This window comes from Dinoponera quadriceps, unplaced genomic scaffold, assembly GCF_001313825.1.
Source record: "Dinoponera quadriceps isolate SergipeBrazil2010 unplaced genomic scaffold, ASM131382v1 scaffold628, whole genome shotgun sequence".
NCBI lineage: Eukaryota > Metazoa > Arthropoda > Insecta > Hymenoptera > Formicidae > Dinoponera > Dinoponera quadriceps.
Genome location: NW_014554836.1, coordinates 195079 through 218441, shown reverse-complemented (window position 1 = coordinate 218441; position 23363 = coordinate 195079). Strand labels below are relative to the sequence as shown.

The 23363-nt window shown below is 33.8% G+C and overlaps 4 protein-coding genes across 11 annotated transcripts in view; 2 read left to right on the top strand and 2 right to left on the bottom strand.

Annotated features, from left to right (window-relative positions):
• The window catches only part of LOC106742295 (syntaxin-binding protein 5), a 28883-nt gene extending 15977 nt beyond the window's left edge, over nt 1-12906 (bottom strand). For 3 of the 6 annotated variants that reach the window (XM_014615109.1, XM_014615111.1, XM_014615110.1), the window contains exons 1-12: nt 12329-12905; nt 7501-7598; nt 6340-6522; nt 6061-6195; nt 4911-4974; nt 3345-3549; nt 3188-3263; nt 2925-3079; nt 2534-2825; nt 2029-2272; nt 1557-1807; nt 1241-1430 (exon numbers count right to left, since the gene is read on the bottom strand). In XM_014615109.1, coding sequence (XP_014470595.1) covers nt 1241-1430; nt 1557-1807; nt 2029-2272; nt 2534-2825; nt 2925-3079; nt 3188-3263; nt 3345-3549; nt 4911-4974; nt 6061-6195; nt 6340-6522; nt 7501-7598; nt 12329-12448 — 2013 coding nt within the window. In that variant the 5' untranslated portion in view covers nt 12449-12905. Of the gene's footprint in view, nt 1-1240; nt 1431-1556; nt 1808-2028; nt 2273-2533; nt 2826-2924; nt 3080-3187; nt 3264-3344; nt 3550-4910; nt 4975-6060; nt 6196-6339; nt 6523-7500; nt 7599-12328 lie in introns of those variants that run through there. The other 3 variants (XM_014615112.1, XM_014615114.1, XM_014615113.1) reach the window with 3 other exon arrangements.
• Nucleotides 12907-14487: 1581 nt separating this feature from the next.
• Nucleotides 14488-15900, top strand: LOC106742311 (mitochondrial GTPase 1). The gene is made up of 2 exons (XM_014615148.1): nt 14488-14578; nt 14779-15900. Exon 2 carries the CDS (start codon nt 14842-14844, stop codon nt 15847-15849), a length of 1008 nt encoding a protein of 335 aa, XP_014470634.1. The 5' UTR covers nt 14488-14578; nt 14779-14841; the 3' UTR covers nt 15850-15900.
• On the top strand, nt 14773-18279 carry LOC106742312 (phosphatidylglycerophosphatase and protein-tyrosine phosphatase 1). 2 transcript variants are annotated; one of them, XM_014615150.1, is made up of 5 exons: nt 14773-14857; nt 16569-16711; nt 17383-17463; nt 17573-17812; nt 17895-18279. In XM_014615150.1, exons 1-5 carry the CDS (start codon nt 14842-14844, stop codon nt 18021-18023), a joined length of 609 nt encoding a protein of 202 aa, XP_014470636.1. In that variant the 5' UTR covers nt 14773-14841; the 3' UTR covers nt 18024-18279. The 2 variants fall into 2 exon arrangements, with proteins under 2 accessions (XP_014470636.1, XP_014470637.1); XM_014615151.1 differs by lacking the exon at nt 14773-14857 and adding an exon at nt 16210-16434.
• LOC106742310 (alanine--tRNA ligase, mitochondrial) lies at nt 18259-22614 on the bottom strand. Of its 2 annotated transcripts, none has more exons than XM_014615146.1 (12): nt 22282-22614; nt 22031-22204; nt 21604-21944; nt 21136-21417; nt 20862-21006; nt 20585-20757; nt 20140-20468; nt 19770-20037; nt 19292-19687; nt 18854-19210; nt 18589-18769; nt 18259-18492 (listed from the first exon to the last, which is right to left on the bottom strand). In XM_014615146.1, exons 1-12 carry the CDS (start codon nt 22486-22488, stop codon nt 18280-18282), a joined length of 3066 nt encoding a protein of 1021 aa, XP_014470632.1. In that variant the 5' UTR covers nt 22489-22614; the 3' UTR covers nt 18259-18279. The 2 variants fall into 2 exon arrangements, with proteins under 2 accessions (XP_014470632.1, XP_014470633.1); XM_014615147.1 differs by having other exon boundaries at nt 22293-22374.
• Nucleotides 22615-23363: the final 749 nt, after the last annotated feature.

Here is a 23363-nt window from a genome sequence, read left to right as displayed (position 1 = left end):
ATAAAGATTTGCAGCACATGGAAAATGACAAGTTTGACCGATAGTTCCCGATAAAATAATTCTTTGCAATTAAAATGTTTTATAATAAATTTATTTAATCGCGTTTTTCATCCAACTTGACAAATAAGAAAATAACGTTGAATACATTTGTTAAACGGAACATTACTCTCCTTAATAAGAAAACCTAGGAATACGGATTATTTTGCCTAAGATATAACTATATTCTAATTCTTTTCTGATATGTACACAAATGATACTGAAATATAAATAATATAAATACATAATGCAATAAGTATTTAATATTTCATACACAACTGTATTTTTAATGCATATGTAACTTGACTATCTTATTGCGAATAATACATTCGTACTATCCAAATTTGATTGCGAACTATGTAAATACGTACTATCCAAATTTGATTGCGAACTATGTAAATAATTTAATAAGCAGCATTTTTTAACTATTTAGAAAAAACATTTTATGCATATTGGCGTAATAGTAAAAAAATGAATAATTAAACTATAACAAGCTAAATTATATAATTTAAACTTTTCATGCTGAAAAGTATTGTGTGAATTTGATAATATCTAATCATATCCCGAAATAATGTTTATAGTTGCAAGCCAGTTGCACGCTAATGTTAGTAAAATTGGGCAAATTACGTTTGTAGATTATCATATTAATCATTATACTGGTCACTCTTGAAATGTTTCTGATTAATTATTAAATATTACGGTAACGATTCCCCCTGTTAGAATTCAAATACCGCATATATTAAGATACTACATTCAAATAAATCATTAAAATACCGCATATATTAAAATACTTTCGATTGAGAGATCATTAGTTTTATTTAAGGTTTTATACACGCGCACTCATCCATATGCGCTCATATATTGTATACTGGTAATTATGATTTTTTTTCTTAAATAGTGTATTGTTTGGTCAGAACTTCATATTTGTAAAATTGGGAAAACAGAACGCTTCATTAAATTAATAAAATTTTAAACCATGATATCCTTTGCATAAACGTGACTTTCTCACATAACCGTAGCTATTAAATTATATAGATACTTTTATAATCATGCAATGAAGAATAATGTCGGTATTTGGAAAAAGCAAAATGCAAGACGCTAAGATGTGAAGATTTCAAGAGGTTTCCCTGGACGAAGTGAAGGAATAGAAATTTGAGGAACTCAAAATATACATGGTTCTAGTGACAAAAGAAGTATATTTTACCTGATCGGTACTTGGGCTTCTTGCCTTGTCTTCATTTTCCCGTTTGGACTCATCCTGCCGTTTGGGGCTACGTAAGACACGTTGATAAGGATCAGCGCCACCTCCAAGATCACTAGTGTTTAATACGATCAAAGAAATCTTCTGCACGATATCCACTATCACTAAACCGGACTCGTTTCCATAGGCCAATCTAAACATTAAAATACCCGCGGACTGTTACTCCTTAAGACATGTAATAATTGTTAAATAATAATTTTCTTCATTCATGAAATTTTTATGTATATATGTATATCCATGAATTGTGTTGTACACTTACAAGCCGTACGAAGAATTTAAACTAAGCGATGTTATACTCTCAGGTTGCTCTCCACTGGGTGCCGTTGTCAAGCAAATTAATGTTGCTTGAAAACCAGCAGCTCTCTTCTGCAAGCCCGTCTTGATTTTGAGCGGATGATTATAATCTGTATTCTTCGACTCCACATTTCCCATGGTGTTTCCAGTTGCTGGTGATTCATGATCCGGTGAGTCTTCTTTCCCTGGATCCGCCGTTAAACATATCTCCAAAGTCTGCAATATTGGGAAAAAAATAATAATAAAATCGGTGCGCAAAGTGAATATGATAAGTTTAAATAAATAAAATTTAACGAAGTATTTAGTTCCAATATGAAGAGAATATCGCAAGAAGGTTATTGAGGTAGTTCACATAATTTTGTTGCGCGATCAAAATATATTAGTAAATAATAGTATAACGGAATAAAGAATAATACATTAGTAAGTAGATAACTTACCACTACTTCGGACATACTTTCAACCTTCTTAAACTTAAACAACACAACGTGTTTACCGCTTCCCGCAATAGCTAATTTCCGACTTTCAGGACAAAGAAAGATAAGTTGAATTGCTAAAGGATCTTCCTCGGAATCTATACTACGTGTTCTGCTCTTTTCAAAAAGTTTTGCTGTTTTTAGCTTATAAAGGACTTGTAGCGTTCCCGCTGAAGCGTCCCAAAACTTTATACTGCCATCGGCATGCCTGTGATCAACACATATAGATATAGAAGTTTGAGATCAGTATCAATCATCGCCTAATAGACAAGAACACATATTTAATTTTGAATGTGTAATTTTGATGAAACTATGTATATAATCATGATGGATAATCGCACAATGAAAAGAATAAATTTATCATTTGTTAATATGAAGATATATCTGTGATCTATTTCTCTTTACTCATACGATATATATAATCTATTTATGTATATACTCATTTAATATATATCTATGATAATATTACCCAGTGAGGATAATCTCGTTATAACTACTAGAACTAGAGCTCCACTCCCCGCCGGAAACAGGCCACTCTTTCTCGCTGAAGCCGGTTTTCTTTTGGGACTTGGACCCAACTGAATAAAATGCAGGTACCAAATCCGAAGGACAATCCGCAAAATATGCACAACACGTCACAGGAGATTCGTGAATATCCATGGGATATGGATTCTCGAAACAAGGGAACCCGGGAGTTAATAGATCTATCACAACCAAGTCATTTTGTAGTAGAACAACAACAGCGTAAGGATCTTGAAAATCTGAAAAATCATAGTGACATAAGAAATAATAAACTTATGAAAATTATATGCGATAATCATTATGCAACAATAATCGTTAAAGAGCGTGTTTTACTGTACCACTAGCCCATGGACTATCACACAGCGTTACAAAGTCTATAACATTATGTTCCATTTCGAGTACCGTGGTAGTTTTTCCATGTATCACTGTAATGCTCGGTATTCTCCCAGTAGTATCACATGCCAACCCACCGGAAAATATTATATACGCTTCCCTATTAAAAATTTACATTTCACTTGTATATTACTTCGAGGTTAATAACTGTATATATGTATGATAAACATATATACATATAAAAAGAAATAATATAAATATATTTTACCCTGCTCTCGATAATTTCCATTCCACTTTTTGAATTGGTTTGCAAGATTCGGGTTCTCCATCCTTGGTGGATTTTGCTATATAATGATCATTGATATGTTATTCTTGTAAATTATAATGAAACAAATAGCAGAATTATATCGTTATTTGAATCTTACCATGTGGGAATGTCACATTCGTTGGTTTTAATTGTCGAACAGTCCAAGTTGAAAGGGAACCATCCGTGTGGCAACACATAAATTGTTTACCTTCGTGATGCCATGTTATCGATTTCAACGGCTCGTCAGTTTGACACCTATAGTCAGCATTCTTTGTCTTTAAATCCCAAAAAACAATTTGCCCAGTCTCGTATCCTATGAGCATCTGAAAACAAAACATATCCACACATATGAAATGTGTTGTTAAAAATTTATACATTGCTTGAAACGAGAAACATGTGGGCATCGCAATAATGCATTTAATGTATACATAAAGAGATTAAATGTAAAGAATGACAATATCAATGCTTTTTACAATATTTATGAGGAGAGTACAAATAAAATCGGGAGATAGTATAATTGTGTGATATGTGTGAGGATTATCGGCTCAGTTGAGGAAGAACGAATCACGTAGACAAAAACGTTTGTAGTTGGAGACGAAATTAGAAGGAGAGTGGCAGATTATATTGCACATTTAACCCTTTGCGCTCGAGGGCTCCGGAGCGGAGCCATTTAAAATTTGTCTTCAAACTCGAGGGTTCCGCTATGGAGTCAATGCAAATAACTTTCAGTTCATAACATAAAGACAAAGACAAATCGTAAAAACTATTGTGTATAGGATATTCCGCTCTTGCTATTTGCATTTGAGTTTGAAGACAAATTTTAAATGGCTCCGCTCCGGAGCCCTCGAGTGCAAAGGGTTAATTTGTAGTCGACACAATGTGAACTGTAAAAAATCATGATGCAACTAAAAATTATCATTTATTGAAATTAAAAGTATAAGATTAGTAATTATTTAATAATTCGTATGATATGTGCGTGATACATTGTAAATCAAATTTACAATATCAACACCAAAAACAAAGAGGGGTTGCAACGCAGTTGCATCCCGTGCGTTCAAATGCTCGTCATACATTCATGATTTCACACAGTCAGTGAGTATATATAAGATATATTTATATAAAGGCGCTCTCTCTCTCTCTCTCTCTCTCTCTCTCTCTCTCTCTCTCTCTCTCCCCCCCCCTCTCTCTTTCTCTGTAATAGAAATTTTGTTATACAAACATTGAATTAAAAGATATAAAATGTGTAAAAAGATGAGTGATTATGTTCGCGGCATGACTTTCATTCGTATCATAATCAACCCATGGAACCAGTTTAAATCCGTTTTTATTGGTTCATGATGTCAATTATGATTGGATATGTTCATTAATAAAGAACAGATTTCTTCCCCTTCCCCTTTCTTCTTTGTCTTTTTTGAGTTAAATGGAAGTAATCGAGATTCACTTTTATATGTAACAGTGATAGCATGCATGCATGCACACGTATAACATGCAAGCACACACTTGCATTTATTTGCTTGAATGTAAACAAATAATATACAAGTTAGTATAAAAATATCGAATAAACGTCAATGTCACGTAACACGTCTCTCTTATATATGTCACGATATAATTGTACAACGTCTATCGTGAAATTATGACAGGGATGGAGTAATAATGAAAAAAACATACTAAAAGACGCGCGTACCTTGCTCAAATCTAAAGGATTATCACTCAAGTGTACTACAGCACCAGGATGGGTCTTTCTAGATCTGAAAAATACATATATATATACATATATATGTATATACACACACATGTCTGTGAAAATTATTATTCGTGTGTTATTGCAAAGCATGTATAAAACGCCTGTGCAAACTTTTAATTACTATGTTCCGTTATAGCTTTATGTCTGTATTTTAACACACTTATTTATTACACTACATTTATTCAATGATATCGATAAACTGAATATAGAAGAAGTAACACACTTCGTCAACATTAAGATCGTGACAATAACATTTTAGGATAACAGAAATTGTAGGAATTAGTGGAAACGGGATCTGAAAGTGTACTTCACTCATCTTTTCGAATATATTTTTAAAAAGAATTCGAAACGAAGAGCAACCTGTTACACAAACATTTTGTAAGAAGTACAATCAATTGTGATAAATACTTCTTTTAATCTTAAACATTCCCAAGCCACTGTGCGTAATTCCTTATCCATCGTTCAGATGTACAGATTTCTCAACGAGAAATGTTATTTGAATTCGTCAAAAAATAATAACACTTGTACGCAAATGTACTTGTGATATATTTACCAAGTACGTTTCTCGTAGTAAAAAATCAAAATCCGATATTTTAGATTTTTTAAATAAATTTTTTATAATATGCCCTTCTTGCGGTGAAGCTCTTTAATTGTTTCAACTTGTAGAAAATTTCACTAAAACTTAATTAATCAAGCGTTACAAATTCTGAGCAGGTGTTTCTGATATTTTTACTAGCGACTGTACTCCATATTTTGATGAAAATCCTTTTGACGTCGAAACCAATTACATTCAACCTTAGTAGTCATCCACTTCCAATTACTTACCTTGACGCTTAGAAATATCTTAATCATATTTATATACTCACCGTTAATGAAATTGGAAATATTGGAGAAATATTAGCACATAGAATATTCATTTTTCACATACGTTTATCAGCAATATAATGTGTTATCAAATGTAAATATAATTTGTTTTAATCGCATCGTCTTTTTTTTTACAGATACACTGATACGCGATAAGTGTATCTGCTACTTCACACATATTAATTATACATACTTGAATATAATTAATAAGAATTCATAGACTTACACTTCAATAGCCTTGTTCCAATTAATGACATATCCGGATAAGACAAATGTTTCAATGTGCAGTATGTGGATATTTCCTCGTTCTGTTCCGACGTACAACCATTTACTTTGAAGCGGCAGATGAATGCAAGTGATTCTGTAAAAGAAGACAAGTTGATTCAACATTTGTTTGAAACAAATTGACGATATCACAATCAAAAAGTTCGGATTTAAGTGTATAAAAAGATAGAATAAGATTCGAAATATAAAGATTAAGAAGAAATCATTAGTAATGACTGACCTGTCTCTTTGAAACTTGAGACTCTGCACCACCTGCGGTATCTTCTGACGAAAGTTCCATAAATGTAAAGTGTCATCTGCTGTTGCCGATACCAATGCACCCTCGTTGATCAGAAACTGCAGTTGTATCACAGCGCTACATCCTTCGTGCTTTACGTGCGCGTCTACACCCGGTCTACCCAAACTGTTTTCCCGAGGTATCAAATATATTTAGAAAAATACAGACTCCGTATCAACTACGAGAAGCGTCTTAAAATTAAGGGCGAGCCGGACATTAGGAAAGGCAAAATAAGAGAAAAAACTTTTATAACTGGTACAAAATTTGTATGTACCCACTTTATTTTTCCACATAGTCATTATTGTTTCTAAACACCGGGGAACAAGCAAATGATGTACCAGTAATAAAAGTTTCTCCTATTACTTTATCCTTTCTTAAGAGTCCGATCGACTCTTACTTTTAAGACGCGCCGCGTACAAGAGCTACGGTAATAATAACTCTCCAGTACATAATATGTTATAAAGTAGTACAATTTAGTAAAACGTAAATATTCCCTCGTTATAGTACCTTATTAATGTACGAAATATTATAAGACTAGAAATATCGAATGAAATATTTTCGCGACATAGAAAAAATCTACGTTGATGATTGAAACCTTTGTCAATTTACCGACTGTTATATCGAAAGAAAGAGGTAAATTTTTTACAGTATAAAACATAGAAATTTTACTTATATCGGAATTGTGTAGTTGCGCGGTTGTTAGAATTTTTCCACTTATGGTGATCGCGTTTATTGCGGTAGTTAGTACGCCCATCGAACTGCGATGAGCATCTATCGCTACACTTTAGCCATGATAGATCGATGAAACCACTGACGTGAAAAACACACGGTCGAAGAACCACAAGCCGACAGGACCGTGTAATTAATTCGCTAAAATTGTAGTAACCCGTCGATCACCGAATTTTTTTTTTAGACAACGTAAAGCCGCGTCAACGAATATGGTTAATCATAGTTTTTGTTCCCGACAGCATAGAATTTTCAGTAATCTCGCTTCTGAATTAATATGACCGAGAGAAGAAAAAAGAAGATAATGTCGAGGAAAAGAAAGAGATATGTATGCTTAATTACGTATGCTATCGTATCAGCGATAACGTCAAAGGATACATCCTGAGGGATCCTGACTTAGTGCCAATGGCTAGGAGCCTTTGAACTGGGTCGAATGCCAACGCTGTCGGCTGATGCGGGAAGCCGTGTCTGAATGTCTGCAACATAAAAGGCGTCTGTTTCATGCCATCTTTCCTGCTTTGGTCGTCTGAAAGACTATTCATTCCTGCAAGGGGTTGCGGAGATATATCAAACGGGGGACAGTATTGTTTCACGAGCTTCCATTGTGTACTCTGTGGACAACCTGGCTGCTGTTAATTCTATACCTTTGTTGTCCGATACGTAAATGTTAGTAATACGCATTGTCCATCACGGACTATTTAAAGCCGCTTTTATCGGCAGCATTATCTTGATAAAGATCTTATCTTCATCAGGAGAGAAAGAGAGAGGAACTGATACGGAAGATAAAAGCTTCTTTAAATTTCTAAAAATTTGCTCTTCTTTATTTCAATAGACACATATTTATTTTCATATGAATAACACTTTTACATCGCACACAGAGGCACAAAGTAACGCTGATGTATTCATAAAAACGCCCGACGCTCGTACACTCTCCACGTGCAAGAAAGTTGTCTGAACAGTAAAGGGAGTATTTAAAAGATGCAAAACGAAGAGCAAAGCGAGCATGCTCTCAAGTCATCGTCATGTTGTACTCGCAAAATTAATAACGCAGTATACGAACCAAGGCTCTGATAAAAAGATGCGCTCGCCGTATAAAAGAACAAAAAAGAAAGAAAATGTAAAAAAATATTTAGTTCGATAAACGAGCGTGATCGGCGATCGCGTAAATGAACGAAGGGGCTTGATTTAAAATTACTAGAAAACAGCTGAAAAAGGGAGGAGAGTGTACGGCTGACGAATATATGCTTCGAGATCGATTTTGGTGCAGCGGGACTAGACCACTGCTTTTCGCTGTTCGTGAAAACTGCCCTCGTTCCATTTCACCGGCCACCACTACCGCTAGGGAAGTAGGTTAAAATACGATGATACGAAAGTTACGAGAGCAGCACCTGCCCTACTCCAATGCCCGATTTCGAATCTCCGGAGGCTCTTTCAAAGAGTCATTTTTGCTGGACCAGTGAGATGTGACACCGGTTTTTAGTCATTATTAATATCACAAGGCGTTCTTTGGATGTTTATCCCAACGAATTGTGATAGCAATAAAAGAAAGATATACTTTGCCATATAGGAAAAGTATTATCTCGAATGTGAGAATATTAACACAAAAATATTGACCTAGTGTGATTTACATTAATAATACACGCACAATGAAATTGATTAAAGCCATTTATTGGAAAATTCGAGAAAATTCGCGCTCCATTTATACGGTGTATCGTAAAGCTTTTTCTTTTACAGCAAATGCACTTTTGCGATCGTAGAAATTAATTCATTTTACGGCGGATATGGCTGCAATAATGGAAACGGTGGGTTTAAACTAACGTCGGGTAAAAAGAGTTTCATATTCAATTGTTTTATAATTAAACTACGGCAAAATATATAAACCGTAGTGAGCAAGGAATATCGCAGATTTAAAAAATTTCCATTGTGCGTTTCTTGATGACTTAATTATTTTTAAAACAGCAAGTATTTATCAAGCTTTTAAATATTTAACCAATCAAAACGTTGGCGCTTAAATACTTGACAGAGTACCGTTTCTTCTTGACTTTTGGTCGTTGCTGATAATTACTTTTATCATTGACTTATGTTCATACGTTCAAATTACTCGTTATTCATGAACAGTAATTCGTTTGAGCCTACGTACATCTCGATAATCGACGCTGTTCCGAGATGCCGTAAGATTCGGACAAAATTGGTTTGGTTCAGGAGTTACGACAATGCGTATACGGGAGATATAGCGAAATGATAGATACGACGAAACGTACACAAGTAGCGCACAGCATCGGCTCAATATCAAGGTTAGTATCAATTTTCCGCTAGTGAAAAGTTCGGCGCGCGTGCGTTAGCTTCCACTCCACTTTTTTCCTCTATAGATATTTTTCTATGAATTTTAGGATAATACAAAAAGTTGTTATGTGCTCTAATACAAATTAGTAATATTTTTCTCTCTGTATGAATTATATTATTAATATAGGACTTGTTATACTAATGAAAAAATTATTTGGATTTATATTAGGTTAGAGTTAGATCAGGTTAGAAAAAATATAATCGAGAATTTATGCCAGTATCAGATTGGCAAAATTGAAGAAATGATTGCCGCGTAATCTACGATACCAATGCAGAGATCAAATTTGTTCATTTTTATATCTTGTTATAACATCACTCTGCGGTGAAACCTTTATTTCCATTCCGCTGACAAATTCAGGAGCGCGCGTGTTTATATGAATGTACATCGTGTCGTAATGTCCAATTTCTAATAAGGTTCTCTTCTTGTATCTTATAATTTCCTTTTTACATACGCGTTGCAGCCGAATTATATAATATATGGAATTAATTTATTGTTTTTTATTAGTATCGTCAGTATAAACTGAATAATTTCCATATCTCCAAATATCCGGGTGACCGAAAATTAACACCACTGTTTTCTACTTACGTTCATTGCATAAAGAATACACCGTATGACCAATTATTAAAAAAAACTCATCTAATAAATAGAAAAATTTACGTTTTCTATAAAATTACTTGTTTACTTGATTTAAATTATTATGTATTTAAATTTAAATTTTTGTAAGCGTTTATAATTATTAAGATTTAATCAACTATAAAGATTTGATTCGCCTATAGCAAAATTGCGAAATTAATGCGCTGAAAAGTAGCGCATTTTAGTTAGGTTAGGTTAGTCCTGAATATATCACGCAATGCAATTCCTTATTGGCAGTATTATCTATAGCTATAAGTGCTCTCATAAGAGCAGGTCATCATAACTTCCAGTGTATTGACAGATCTGTCACACACATCTTCTATAAATTGCTTTTATCAGAAATATAACTGACTTCTTCTTTATATTTTATTACTTGGAGATTTTGCTTTCGACATTATTTATCACGATAAATTTTTATTATTTTAAACGATTTTGTGACATACGCCGACTTCGTACTTTTTCCGAGCGTAAAAAGAGCTAAAGATTATATTTGAAATTAAAAAAAAAAAAATAGAAATAAAAAACAGAAATTTATTTAGACTTGTTTTTGTTTCATTCTCCTGATATTTACATTTGAATTAATGTTATATAATTTATTATAAAATAAATCACGCAGATGTTAATCTCCTTATCGTTAAATCTGTCAAAATACGATATCCGTGTGTAGACAGCCGCTCACAAACGAAGTAAATCATGTAGCATCTATCAGTGCCGTAGAAAAGGAGCAACAATGCTTCGATAGTTTTAAGAGAAACTCGACACTTTTCGAATTCGATTTAACATGCCTTTTCCATAATAAGATAAATGACAACCCACAAAAGGACTCGAGAATATTTGAATTTGGGAGAAAAATTAACTTTTAAATTTTATTAGAAAAAAATGTCCACATACATCTAATAAAACGACATACATAGCGCGCATAATAATAGCATGCATCTGTGTAATCGCCCTCGCATTTGCCGGAGGTGTGTATGCGTCATAATATTTACGTATCGTTATCTGTTTCTCAACCGCATAACGGATATTCGCACGAACGTATACCGAAGCGCGATAGTCGATATCAACTTGGCCGATAGTTACGAACGAGTCGCTCGAGTAAATAGACGGGGACAGTTTTGACGTACAAACTTGGCAAGTGAGATTTCAATGTATATCGACAGCCATCACGAGGTTTACGTGCATCAGGCATCATAAATGCCTCAATGCTTGAAATCGAAATTTGAGGTCATGAAAAATTTCATACAATTGTGTTTGTATATTCCGAGTCTTCATGCATCGTGAATGTTGATTAATTGAGGAAGTAACAATAACATCCTAAATATTAGTTTTTCTCATCTTCGGCAATCATGCTTTCACTTTTGAAGGCTCTGCGCAGTGACTGCTGAAGCGTCCAGTTGGATGGTCTAAGACCAAAAAATTGGCAGGTTTTTCAACAATAATGTTAAGGGCAGTCTCCTCCACGTTGGAGCATTTCAAGTCTTTGATAAAATGCCGATCATTTACATAGAAAAATATAACGGGTTATAAAAATATTGACTTATTTTTGTTAATAAAAAATAAACAATTTTTACAAATCAATATATTGTAGAGAATCAATAAAAACATTTAGAGATATGATACAGTCGATTGGGCGAATATAGTGATCGCAGATTTTCAAAACACGCATCGTTTCGAAAAAAAAAAAAAACGCGGTTACATCAATAACATATATAATGTTTCCAATTGTAAAAATCAACTGATTATTAAAATATTATTTTGCATGAGATACATTTTTGCCTAAGTATTACCATCCTTCACTTGAAGAAAAAAAAAAAGAACCAATTACTTGATCGATTTTCCTTTTATTTTTGATAATTACCGTTTGAATATCTTTTGATGCTTCTTTCTTACGTGTCCGAAATGTAAAAACAAGTTTTTAAGTTGTTTGTTTTACAATTATCGAACAATTAATTGCGTTATCTCAATCGATAAAGAATTCCAAGAAAAGACAAAAGGAACAATAGGAACAGGTTATGTATCCGGTAGATAGGCAGGATCATGTAGAAAGCGATTTTACATTCCGCGTATATACATTCTAAACTGACGTGAAATTGCGCATCGCGACAGACTTTTGTAGAGCTCTCTTTGCTACACGATGGAAAACTCGCGAGGTATTCGGAGCAAGTTTAGCAAGCAGTGGCGGATCCACTTGAATTAGAGCGGACGAATATGTGAACATTTAATACTGACCCTCTTAACTTGAAAGTGCTCCGGTCTCAGGTTCTCAATGATTTCCTGGTCGGGTTTAGCGGGCTGCGGGACCGACGATCGGAATCCGTCGAGTACACCCTTGATCGTGAACTTCTTCATCGCGTCTGCCAAATGAGGTCGACCACACGGGAGAATCACATGTGCAACCGCGCCGTTTATTCGTGCGTCCGCCTCGTTCTTTCTTCTCGAATTGAAAAATTCAGCTGTCGTCCTTTTGATTCGAGCTCAAGCTCATTCGCGGAAATCCGATGACATGATAGCTCCGTCCTCGTCGGCTCTTGAGGCGCAGCGAACACTACTACGCTACTAAGGCTTGGAGATTCCTCTACATTTTGACAGTACGTTAGCAGACGTGTCGACGGAGCCTCGCAACGTGTGTCGCGCACGAAACGACGTACACGGTATGATAAGGGCGTTTATCAGCCCTTACGTTAACGATTTATCGAATGCGAACACGGCAGAGACGTGGCGAGAATTGTTTTCGTACTTGACGGCAATGCAGTGTTGTTCAATCGCGCCAGGATCAATAACTGGCAACAGGCTCATGTGGACTTTCGCACGGCCGCGAGCGCAAGCTGCGCAAGCCCAATGCGAACTGCGCTCGGTTACGCAATCATACGCCAATCGCATCCGCGATTGTTCACCATTGGTCGCTTGCACGCCGCTCGTAACTGCGTGCAGCAGATAATCGACCAATCGTGGACGTACGATTTGACACTCGCGAGCTTGCATGAAGATATACCTTCATACGCAACTTTTATATATATGTGTGGTGGGCTGCACCATTTCATGCCAGTATTGGACGGGCGCTTTTTCGCGCATGCGCGGCGCAACAGCAAATGACGTAGATAGGTGTGAAGAAAATGGATATCAAAGTTTTAACGGAACCTCATAAAAAAAAAAAATAACAAAAATAGGTTAAGGCATTCGACCAAATCTTAAGATTCTTTATGGTGAACTTTATAACATACTGGAAAGAGAATAACATGGAAAATTCTGCTCTTTTTCTGACACTGTAGCCACAGTACTTTAACTATATACAGTTACGACAGTAGCTGTCGGTCCTTTTGATATAAGAGGTAATCGTGACGGTCAGCCATGTTAGCTGTACGAGAGCGCTTAATTTGAACGATGTTAAGAAAAACGGTGCCACGTTTCAGATAGGTTATATCGTTGAAAATTGGTCAAGAGCTAAAGAGCCTCGTACGTCAATTGCGAGTAGCAGAGATCAAGAGACAATCCGAGCGGAAACACACACAATTTATGATACAATTATACCCGTTCCAATGAATGAAACAATGTCGTGCGCTTACATCGAAAGAAGCGATTTCCATGCCTTACTGTACTCAACGTTCATTGACGACAATTCTGAAACGATATTGCGTTATTCAACAGATACAGTCACTTAAGTACGTGTTATTTGCAACGAGACCGCTGCTCGACTCTTCAAGGAGCTATTGCGCTCCACAACTACGAACATGAAGACCGGTATTTATAGGGCGCTATTCATATGACGTTTTCGATTTGCTGACTCGACTCGGGCATTGTTTCAAAATCGCTACAATATTGTAAACTATAATATACGTAACATGAATTATAGATTGCAATACTGCAAAGTAAAGATAAGCAAAATCATCGATGTTTGAAAAATATCGCTTATTAAGACCTGTTCTACAATACATCACCGTCGGGTAGCTAATGAAGAGAACTCGTTCTCGAAAAATGAATTCTTTCACTGAATCATCGGTTGCGTTCCGACATACGGAGTATTGCAGAACAAACCTAAGAATGCGTCCGTACTCGAGTTTGTCGGATGTGCCGAATGGCTGTCAGATAGAGAATTTCTAGAGTCCCTAACATTTTCTCTAGGTGAAACACCATCTTCAATGAGCGAACACCGATGGTATTACTAAAACTCTCCCAATAGGGAATTTTGGCAATACCGTCTTTCTGATACGAGAAATGCTAAAGTACGTTCCGATATTTATTTCAGTACTGCGAATCTATAGTTTGTGTCATACATCTATAGATTTGAAGTGTTGGCAGTGAATATCGGAGCACACTGTAGCGTTTACCGTATCTGAAAGACGGTATTGCAAAAATTCCCTAATAATTGTTAAACCATCTTGTTTTAACGATAGTTGCCTTTTCAGAAGTTGTATAATTCAATAATATGAATTAAATACTTCATTCAGAGCATATGTTGAATCAACAGTGACATTTCACGTTGTAAGGTATATTTTCGGTGATTTGATAGTTGATTTATCATGCATTTTTAAAAAACGGAAGATTTTTAGTGTAAACGTGTAATATAAATTATACTTTCTTGTTAACACTTTTTGTATTTTGTTTGCAAAACTATTGCGGGTGAACCTTTGTGAACGAATCGTTTCAGAATTTTCACCAATTGGATATTATTAACGTTTTAGGATCTCAAAAGCAAGACGATTATCTGAAGAACAAAACAAGTTATTCGTCAAAATTACAACACGATGGCAAGCACGGGAGGTAAAGTAGTTGCTAATCTGCGAAAAAAATTTGTGCTTGAGACTCAAAAAGTAATAAGATGGTTTCCTGGACATATGACAAAAGGTTTGAAACAGATGCAACAACGACTGAAAAATGTCGATTGTATTATTGAGGTCCATGATGCACGAATACCACTTTCTGGACATTATGCAGATTATTCAAGGACCCTGACAAGCTTAAAACCACATATATTTATATTAAACAAAAAAGATTTAATTGATACAGACTATTCAGAAAGTATAGTCTCTGTATTAAAAAAAGAAGGACTGTCCAATATAATATTAACAAATTTGAAAGATCAACATTGCAAAGAAACAAAGAAAATTATGCCTTTAGCCAAGAAATTAATATTAAATTCAAATCGTTATAACAGAGCAGGAGAACTTTCCTATTCCATGATGGTTATAGGAGTACCTAATGTTGGAAAGTCTACTTTGATTAATCGTTTAAGACACAATATCCTTCATATGGGTAAAGCAACTAATGTTGGTGCAGTAGCTGGTATTACACGCGCTGTTTTAACCCATGTTAAAGTATCAGAAAATCCGACTATATATTTGATCGATACACCAGGCATTTTAGTTCCTGCCATTAGAGATATCCATACTGGTCTCAAACTGTCTTTAGTTGGGTGCTTGAAAGATCATATTGTAGAATCATATATACTTGCTGATTACTTGCTTTACTGGCTGAACAAAGAAAGCCGTTATGAATATACAGAAGTACTTGGTTTATCCGAACCAAACGATAATGTGCAGTATGTGCTTACATTTATTGCCGCAAAGTTGAAAAAGACCTTACGATTAAAAGAATCATCTGGGCAATTAATAGTCAAACCAGACTTTCAATTTGCAGCAGATTATTTTATTAGTTTATTTAGAAAAGGAGAATTAGGGCTCTGTTGCTTAGATATAGATTTATTACGATCACGGCAAGACTGTAATGTTAAATCAATTAATAACAATGTATAACTATATATGTAAATATATATATTATTATGTACAAAGTGTGTGACTGAGTAGTTTTATGAATATATTTCATCGATGACGTACAACGATGATTCATTAAACTTTGTTAACATTTTATTGTATAAAGAAAAGAGACGGTGAGAGAAAATCTTGCTAGTTAATTTTTATTTTGCCAATTATCATCATATTTTTAAAATTCTGGACATCAGTATGTATGTATCTCTAATATTATTTATTCCAAGTGGTTATTACCACGATGTATTCAACTAAAAATGTCTCATTGTAAAACTACTATATATGTCCTAACATACAATGTACTTATTTGAATATGAAAGTATATGGAAATGAAAGTAACCATCAGTTATAGAAGGTTAGATCTTTTTGTGATATTCTCTTATTACGTCAAGAGTTCTCCCCACTATGGTGTCTTGTCCTGTTACCTTACACTGTTGCTTATCCGAGAGTAGGTCGGCATCGTTTTAATTCATTTCTGCTATGAAAGACGTTGTATCATGCTTTCGAGATAACTGTACATATAAAGATAGGAAAAAAAAGAGGCAAAACGTGAAAATGAAATAAGATCATTCGGTAGTTTAAGAAATCATATTTTTGCTTTTACATAAGTGTTTAAATCCCAATACGAACATTTGACATCGTGTATTCTAAGCGTTTTAAAAATCATTATATAGCCTAAAGCAATATCTCTCAGGATTACTTTTTAGTGAACATGTTTGCGAGAGTAACGTTTTATCCTACCTTGTTTTACAACATCGTCATGGAAAAGATCACAGCTCGAAATTGGTATGATAGAATAGATGAGACTGTCATACTAGGCGCTTTACCGTTCCGATGGATGACGAAGCAGGTATGTGTAGTATAAAAAATCTAAATATCTTTGTACTATCTTTAAAAATTTAATTGAATATTTCGATTTATTTCATATCTAATAATAGTAATTCTATAAAGAAATATAAAGAAATATATTTAATTATATTAGCGTTTGTAGCGCAGCTTTAATAAAATATGAAAGAAATTTCTAATCAGTACTTTGGTCGTAATAATATTTTTAACTTCTCTCTTTATAAATATTAAATAAAACATCATAAAATAGATACCATTAATATATAACAGTAATATTATATATTGTTAGTAATTTCTTCATTCACGAGTACCTCTCGAATTGGTACTAAAATTCATGGGTATTAAAAAACGGATATTCGAGTATCGAGAATTAAAAGTCGCGGATGATACTTCATTAATTATTAACTAACAATTAACCTATTTTTGTCATTCGTTATAAACTTTTGCAGCAATTTAATTTATCCTGAAGTACTTATATAACGGTTCTAGATTACCCAAATAATTTGCAAAATGATCGAGTTCTCGTTATCATTTTTGGAAGATACCCGAATATCCGAATATTGACACTGCTATGTATGCAATAAACGTTACTAGATTATAATACAAATAAATTTGAATTGAAATTGCTACATCATTTTTATTTTCATATATATTACTCTTTTTTTTATATTTCAGTTAATCAATGATGAAAATGTTAAAGCTGTTGTATCGATGAACGAAGATTACGAATTGTCTTTGTTGTCTAATACAGAGAAGGTACGAAAAGATATAAATTTACGAAACAACTCATTAAAAAAATCAGAATATAACAAAAATAATTGAAAAATAATTTTATATTCGTATGAAAACACATCTTTTTCATCAGGAGTGGAACAGGCACAATGTGGAGTTTCTGCAATTAGCCACAACGGACATTTTTCAAGCACCTTGTCAAAAAAAACTACAGAATGGTGTAAATTTTATCAATAAATTTTGTAGCGTACCGATAAGGAAACTAAATGATCCAGGTGCTGTTAACAGTTATGATCGAAATGGCACAGTTTACGTTCATTGTAAAGCAGGAAGAACGAGAAGTGCGACACTAGTTGGGTGCTACTTGATGATAGTGAGATATTTTATATCATATTAAATATAATATTAAAAAAATTTGAATTATACCGATAGACGTTTTTTGTTCATGTATATAGAGAAATAATTGGACGCCCGAACAAGCAGTAGATCACATGCGAAGCAAAAGGCCGCACATATTGCTTCATACAGCACAGTGGAATGCACTAAAGCTGTTTTACGAGAAACATGCAACTATAAAGTTATAATTATTTCAAGAGTTACGTTTGGATGTATTGCGTGCTATTGTTTAACATACATGTATAAAGGATTGCCCAAATTAATTTCTAATTGATATTCGTACTGTTCTGTTATTTTGCCGTTGCATACAGAATGTCTGTGTGTTAGAGGGAGAAGGGGAAGAGGACAGGAATCAAAGTGATAAATATGAGTTTATCACTGCCAACATTTTAGCATATCAATTATGAGCTGATGAGTGCTCATTAATGTTTGTTATTGATGGATTTAATTTCTTTTTACATGTGCTGATGCGAACTTGGTAGCCTCTGCAATCGCTCTTTTCGTATGCATTTCAATAAAATCACGCGACATCTGTTTAGATTTCATACATGCAACTAGCATGGGCTCAAATCCTTTAATAGGTCCATATTTTGCATGAAAAATTTTAAGTACAATATCCATCCAGGTTTGTGCATTAAATACACTAGAGACTATTTCCTGCAAATTATAAAAATTATTCGAGAAGAGGCGATTATTAATTGAATTTAAATGTATATTATATATTGTATAATTTACTATATAAATACACAGTACCTGTGGTACAGAACACCGTGCTTTCATAGATCCATTATTATGCGACAGAACCAGCACTGGTGTCCCAGAGAAGAGGGATACAACCTCGTGCAACGACAGATATGTAGGATTTTTATCTAGACAATGCACGATAAAATAAGACGAATCGGTAGCGGTAGTAATTTCACGAGTTACAGAAGCTCTATAAAAAATATCATTGATTAAGAATTATTCTTCGTAATGAGATTTTGTTTGGATATTACGTAATATATGATATATCGCGTACTTTTCAATCTCTTTCTCCTGCAGCCATTTTTTCACACTCAAATTCTTTAGATGTGTCAAGCAGTCCATTTTAAATAGATAAGATAATGATATTTGTTCAGTCCGGTCATTAATTTTCTCTTTTATTCGATTTATTTTCGCGTTAAATGCTTCGTAAGTTAATTCGGTACTTTGCAAAGTATTTTCTAGCTCCGTAATTTTATGCTGTATTTTTTCAATAGCTTGTTTCATACGCAGAGTTCTCGGACCAACGACGGCTTTAACCGTGCAGTTTGTTGCTCCCTTTGAGGTATGCGTCAAAAAGTAAAAATGTTGTAATACACCTGTATTATGTACATGCGTGCCACAACACGCTTCCCTAAACATACATAATCACTAATTAAATATCGGGTTGAACCGAATTCTATGAATTCGTTAGTTAAATTTTAAACTCACTAACTTTGCTTTCAAATCATTAGCGTTAATCTCTACGATTCTAATATTTGTGTAAGGATATATTTCTCCAGGCACCAATGTAATATCATCCTGTGCTAACAGTTGGAGTGAGTTTAATGTTTGTACAGTCACTGCAACATTAGACTGTATAACATTATTGATGCGATCTTCTATCGTTTTCACTTGCTCCAATGTAAGTTTTTCACCAAACGGATTGAACTCAAGTTTTAGGCTGTCTTTATCAACTGTACAGGCACGTTGATAAACCGTATGCAAAACTTCTTTTATGGCTGCATTCAACAAATGGGCTGCTGTATGATGTTTCATAATATCAATTCGAGTCTGTGAATCTATGTTAACCGAGCAGTCATCTTCCATTGTTAAATACAGTTCTGACGTTCTAAAAAGTGCATGTATTTATAGTTGCATATATATGTAGACTGCAATATACCTTAGGATAACTAAGAGAGAAATATTCTTACGGTATATTTGTTTCTTCAAACTGTCCGAAATGAATCACATAGCCATTTACTTTCCTGACATTGTGTATATTAAAAAGTAGATTCTTGACGTGTATATTTCCTCGATCTGAAACTTGGCCACCCTCTATCGAATAACATACAGTTTTGTCCAATATAATGCCAATCTCATCTTTGCTATTTAATATATCACTGACATTTATAGCTGTTTTGCTATTAACATCGTTAGGTTTTGCAGTATGGGAGTAGTTCATACTTGCCACTAATTTCCCTATAACACATTAAATGAATATGGTTTTTTAGTAAGTTAATAATGCATTCAGTAGAGTAGGTACATCGTATAGAAAGAAACATCCGTATGGGTCTACTTTACCATTGATAATGATACCAATAAGTTTGCTGTTGAGTGCTGAAAATTCATAGTTACTTCCATTATGCATATAATTATATTTGAACGAATCATCTGTTTTAGGTACGTGATTTTCTTCAAGTATCTTCAAATTATCTTCAGTAAATATAGCATTATACTTGTTGAATCCAATCTTCGATTGATATCTGCGAATATCCAGTTGATTTTTAAAGTCAACTTCATCAAAGTGTAATGACTCGATTTGCGCCAACTCTGTTATAGTTTCTGAATTAAGCCCGTACGTATCATACAGTTTAAATGCAACAGTTCCAGGTAAAACGTTGGTTTTACGTCTGTAAAAGTCATATATAAATGAATATGATATACTTGTATCGATGCTTTGTGACATGTAATGGAAAAAATTTCTATCTATAAAACTTTTATATCTGCGTATAAATATCTGTCTTACAAGTCTTTCAACACAGTCTGTAGATTTTTATAGCCATCAAGTAAACCGGAGGCTGTCCAATCAGTAACCGATGCTAATTCAGGACGAATTTTCACCATTTCCTTCCATCTTTTACCAGAGGTATTCCGCAATCTATTGTACAAGTCTTGCTCAAACTGTATTATTTTATCTACCTAGCATTGCATCCAATAATATTAAAATAATATGAAACAAGTCTTACCAAGTCTTAACCAAGAGAATAAGTAGCAGTAATTTTAATAATATTATTTCAAGTTACCTGCTTAAGATTATTGTGTAATTCTTCATGAGCCTCACCTAAATTATCAGCTACATGACGGACTAGCTCGGCAAGTATGTCAGTTTTTCGAAATATTTTCTCTCCTATATCTATTGCATTTCGTAATACTCTCCGTAACTTTGGGCTGAAAAGCGTATGATATTTTTAATTAATTATCTTTTCATCATTATCTATAATACACATTATGCATACATGTGCATGTTTGTATGCGAATGTATTATTGGACAATAGAAATCCAAATGTTAAGCCATACTGTTGCTCAGGTAACATATCATCAGCCAGCGCAACAGCAACCATTCTTGCATGATCTGCTAAGATTCTATAACCATAGTCAATTTTGCCTGTATCATCGTTATTAAATGTTCCCTTGTATTTTGGAGCATTTGAGTACTTTTGTATCGCATGAAACAATGGCTGGAAAAGATCTGTATCATAATTTGACTTTTTTCCTTGCAGCAATGTAACTAATCGTTCAAGTCCCATGCCTGTATCAACATGATGTTTTGGTAAAGGTATTATACATCCGTTTGCAAGCCTAACATAAAATATTAAAAGACTGAATAGACTATTTTATATCACACGATATAATTAATAAGTTTTGTGATAAACAGTCAAGATAATGAAAAAATATATCAATCAAAGATGATTGTGCTTAACATGATTTAAGTGACTTTAGATATCTAATAGATCTAACAATAATGCGGGAATTGATATAACTTACCTTTCGTATTGTATAAAAACTATATTCCATAATTCCAGAAGATCTGCATATCCTTTATTTACTCGTGCAGCCTGATTGACAGATCGCTTCATATAATCTACATGTATCTCTGTACAGGGTCCACAAGGGCCTGATATACCCATTTCCCAGAAATTATCTCGTACATCAAATGGTAAAATTTTGTATTCTGGAAGACCAAGTCTTAACCAAATATCTTTACATTCTAGATCAGGCGCTATGTCCAAATCCTTATTACCACCAAAATATGTTACATACAGATATTCTTTGGGTATACCATACACATTTGTTAAAAGATTCCAAGCATACGAACAAGCATCTTCCTATGTATGTTAAAGAATAAAAATTTTTTTATAATCTATTATATATTTCTCTAAAAAATAAACACACAATATGTATTATACTGTACCTTAAAATAATCTCCAAAGGACCAATTGCCAAGCATTTCAAAGAATGTATGATGATAACTATCTTTACCAACAATATCAAGATCATTGTGTTTCCCACCGACTCTAATACATTTTTGCGAACTCACAACTTTTGTCGCAGGTGGTTCGTAATAATTCAAGAAAATTCCTTTAAACTGAATATATATGTTTTAAGAGAAGTATTCCTTAAATTCATTAATACAGGTAAATTTATCACGATGAGAAAACATACTTGATTCATACCGGCATTAGTAAATACAAGTGATTGATCAGTAATTGGAGAAACAGGACTGGAACGAATAATACTATGTTTTAGATTTTTTGTAAAATAATCTAGAAATTCCTTTCGGATCAGGTTAGCAGATTTATAATTTGCGACATGGCAATACAAGCGAATTAATTTAAAGGAGATTATTCTCTTCGTTACAAGATTGATCATTGTTCACAAATAATACATGACATATAGGAAATTAAAGTAGTCAGTTTCTACAAAATATTGCAATTATTCTTTAATTCCACCGCAACCATCAGATCCACCAGGCACAAATCCACTCAAAGCTTGTTGTCTAGCAAGTGATCCGTACTAGTATATTAATATTCCGTTGGCGGCGTTGAGATCGCATAGTCGATTGCTAAACAATTATAAATACTATATACTCGGTTGCTCAGTTACTCGGCTGCTAAAATAATACAGTTGCTCAGTTGGTCATTGCCGTTGCCAACGTGATGGCGTAAGTTATCACCAGATTGCGCCACTATCTAGTTACATCTGTAGATCTATCATTAGGATTTTCTTTTTTAGTCCTGCTAAGAGTCCTTGTACTTAAAGTGTATTGTATATTTTATAGCAACTTGGTTGTAGAACTTGGTTATTTTTTTTTTTTAAGAATTATATGCGTGATAAACAAAGAGATAATTTAAAAAGATGATTTCGGTACATCAGAAAAATCAGAGATTAAAGTAGCAATTAAAATTCATAAATTAGACTATACAGAGACATTTGCTGTTAGTTCCAATTTTGCCGTTTATTGTTAAAGATTAATCAACGAGTAACTTATATATATTTATTTTTATGCTTAAAGCCAACTGTATACTTCAGGAATATTAAATGTTTCTGTAAAATTTATTCGTGCTAATTTCTTTCAAAGTAGTAATGTACAAAATATACAATGTAAATAATATATGATTAATTTATCATATTTAAAATTGGTTTATTCGAAAGAATGTATGAAAAAATGTTATGCAAAATTTTCGTTTTTATATTTTAAAGGGAAAAATGATGTTTTTTTTTTCAATCATACAGGAGACACCCTA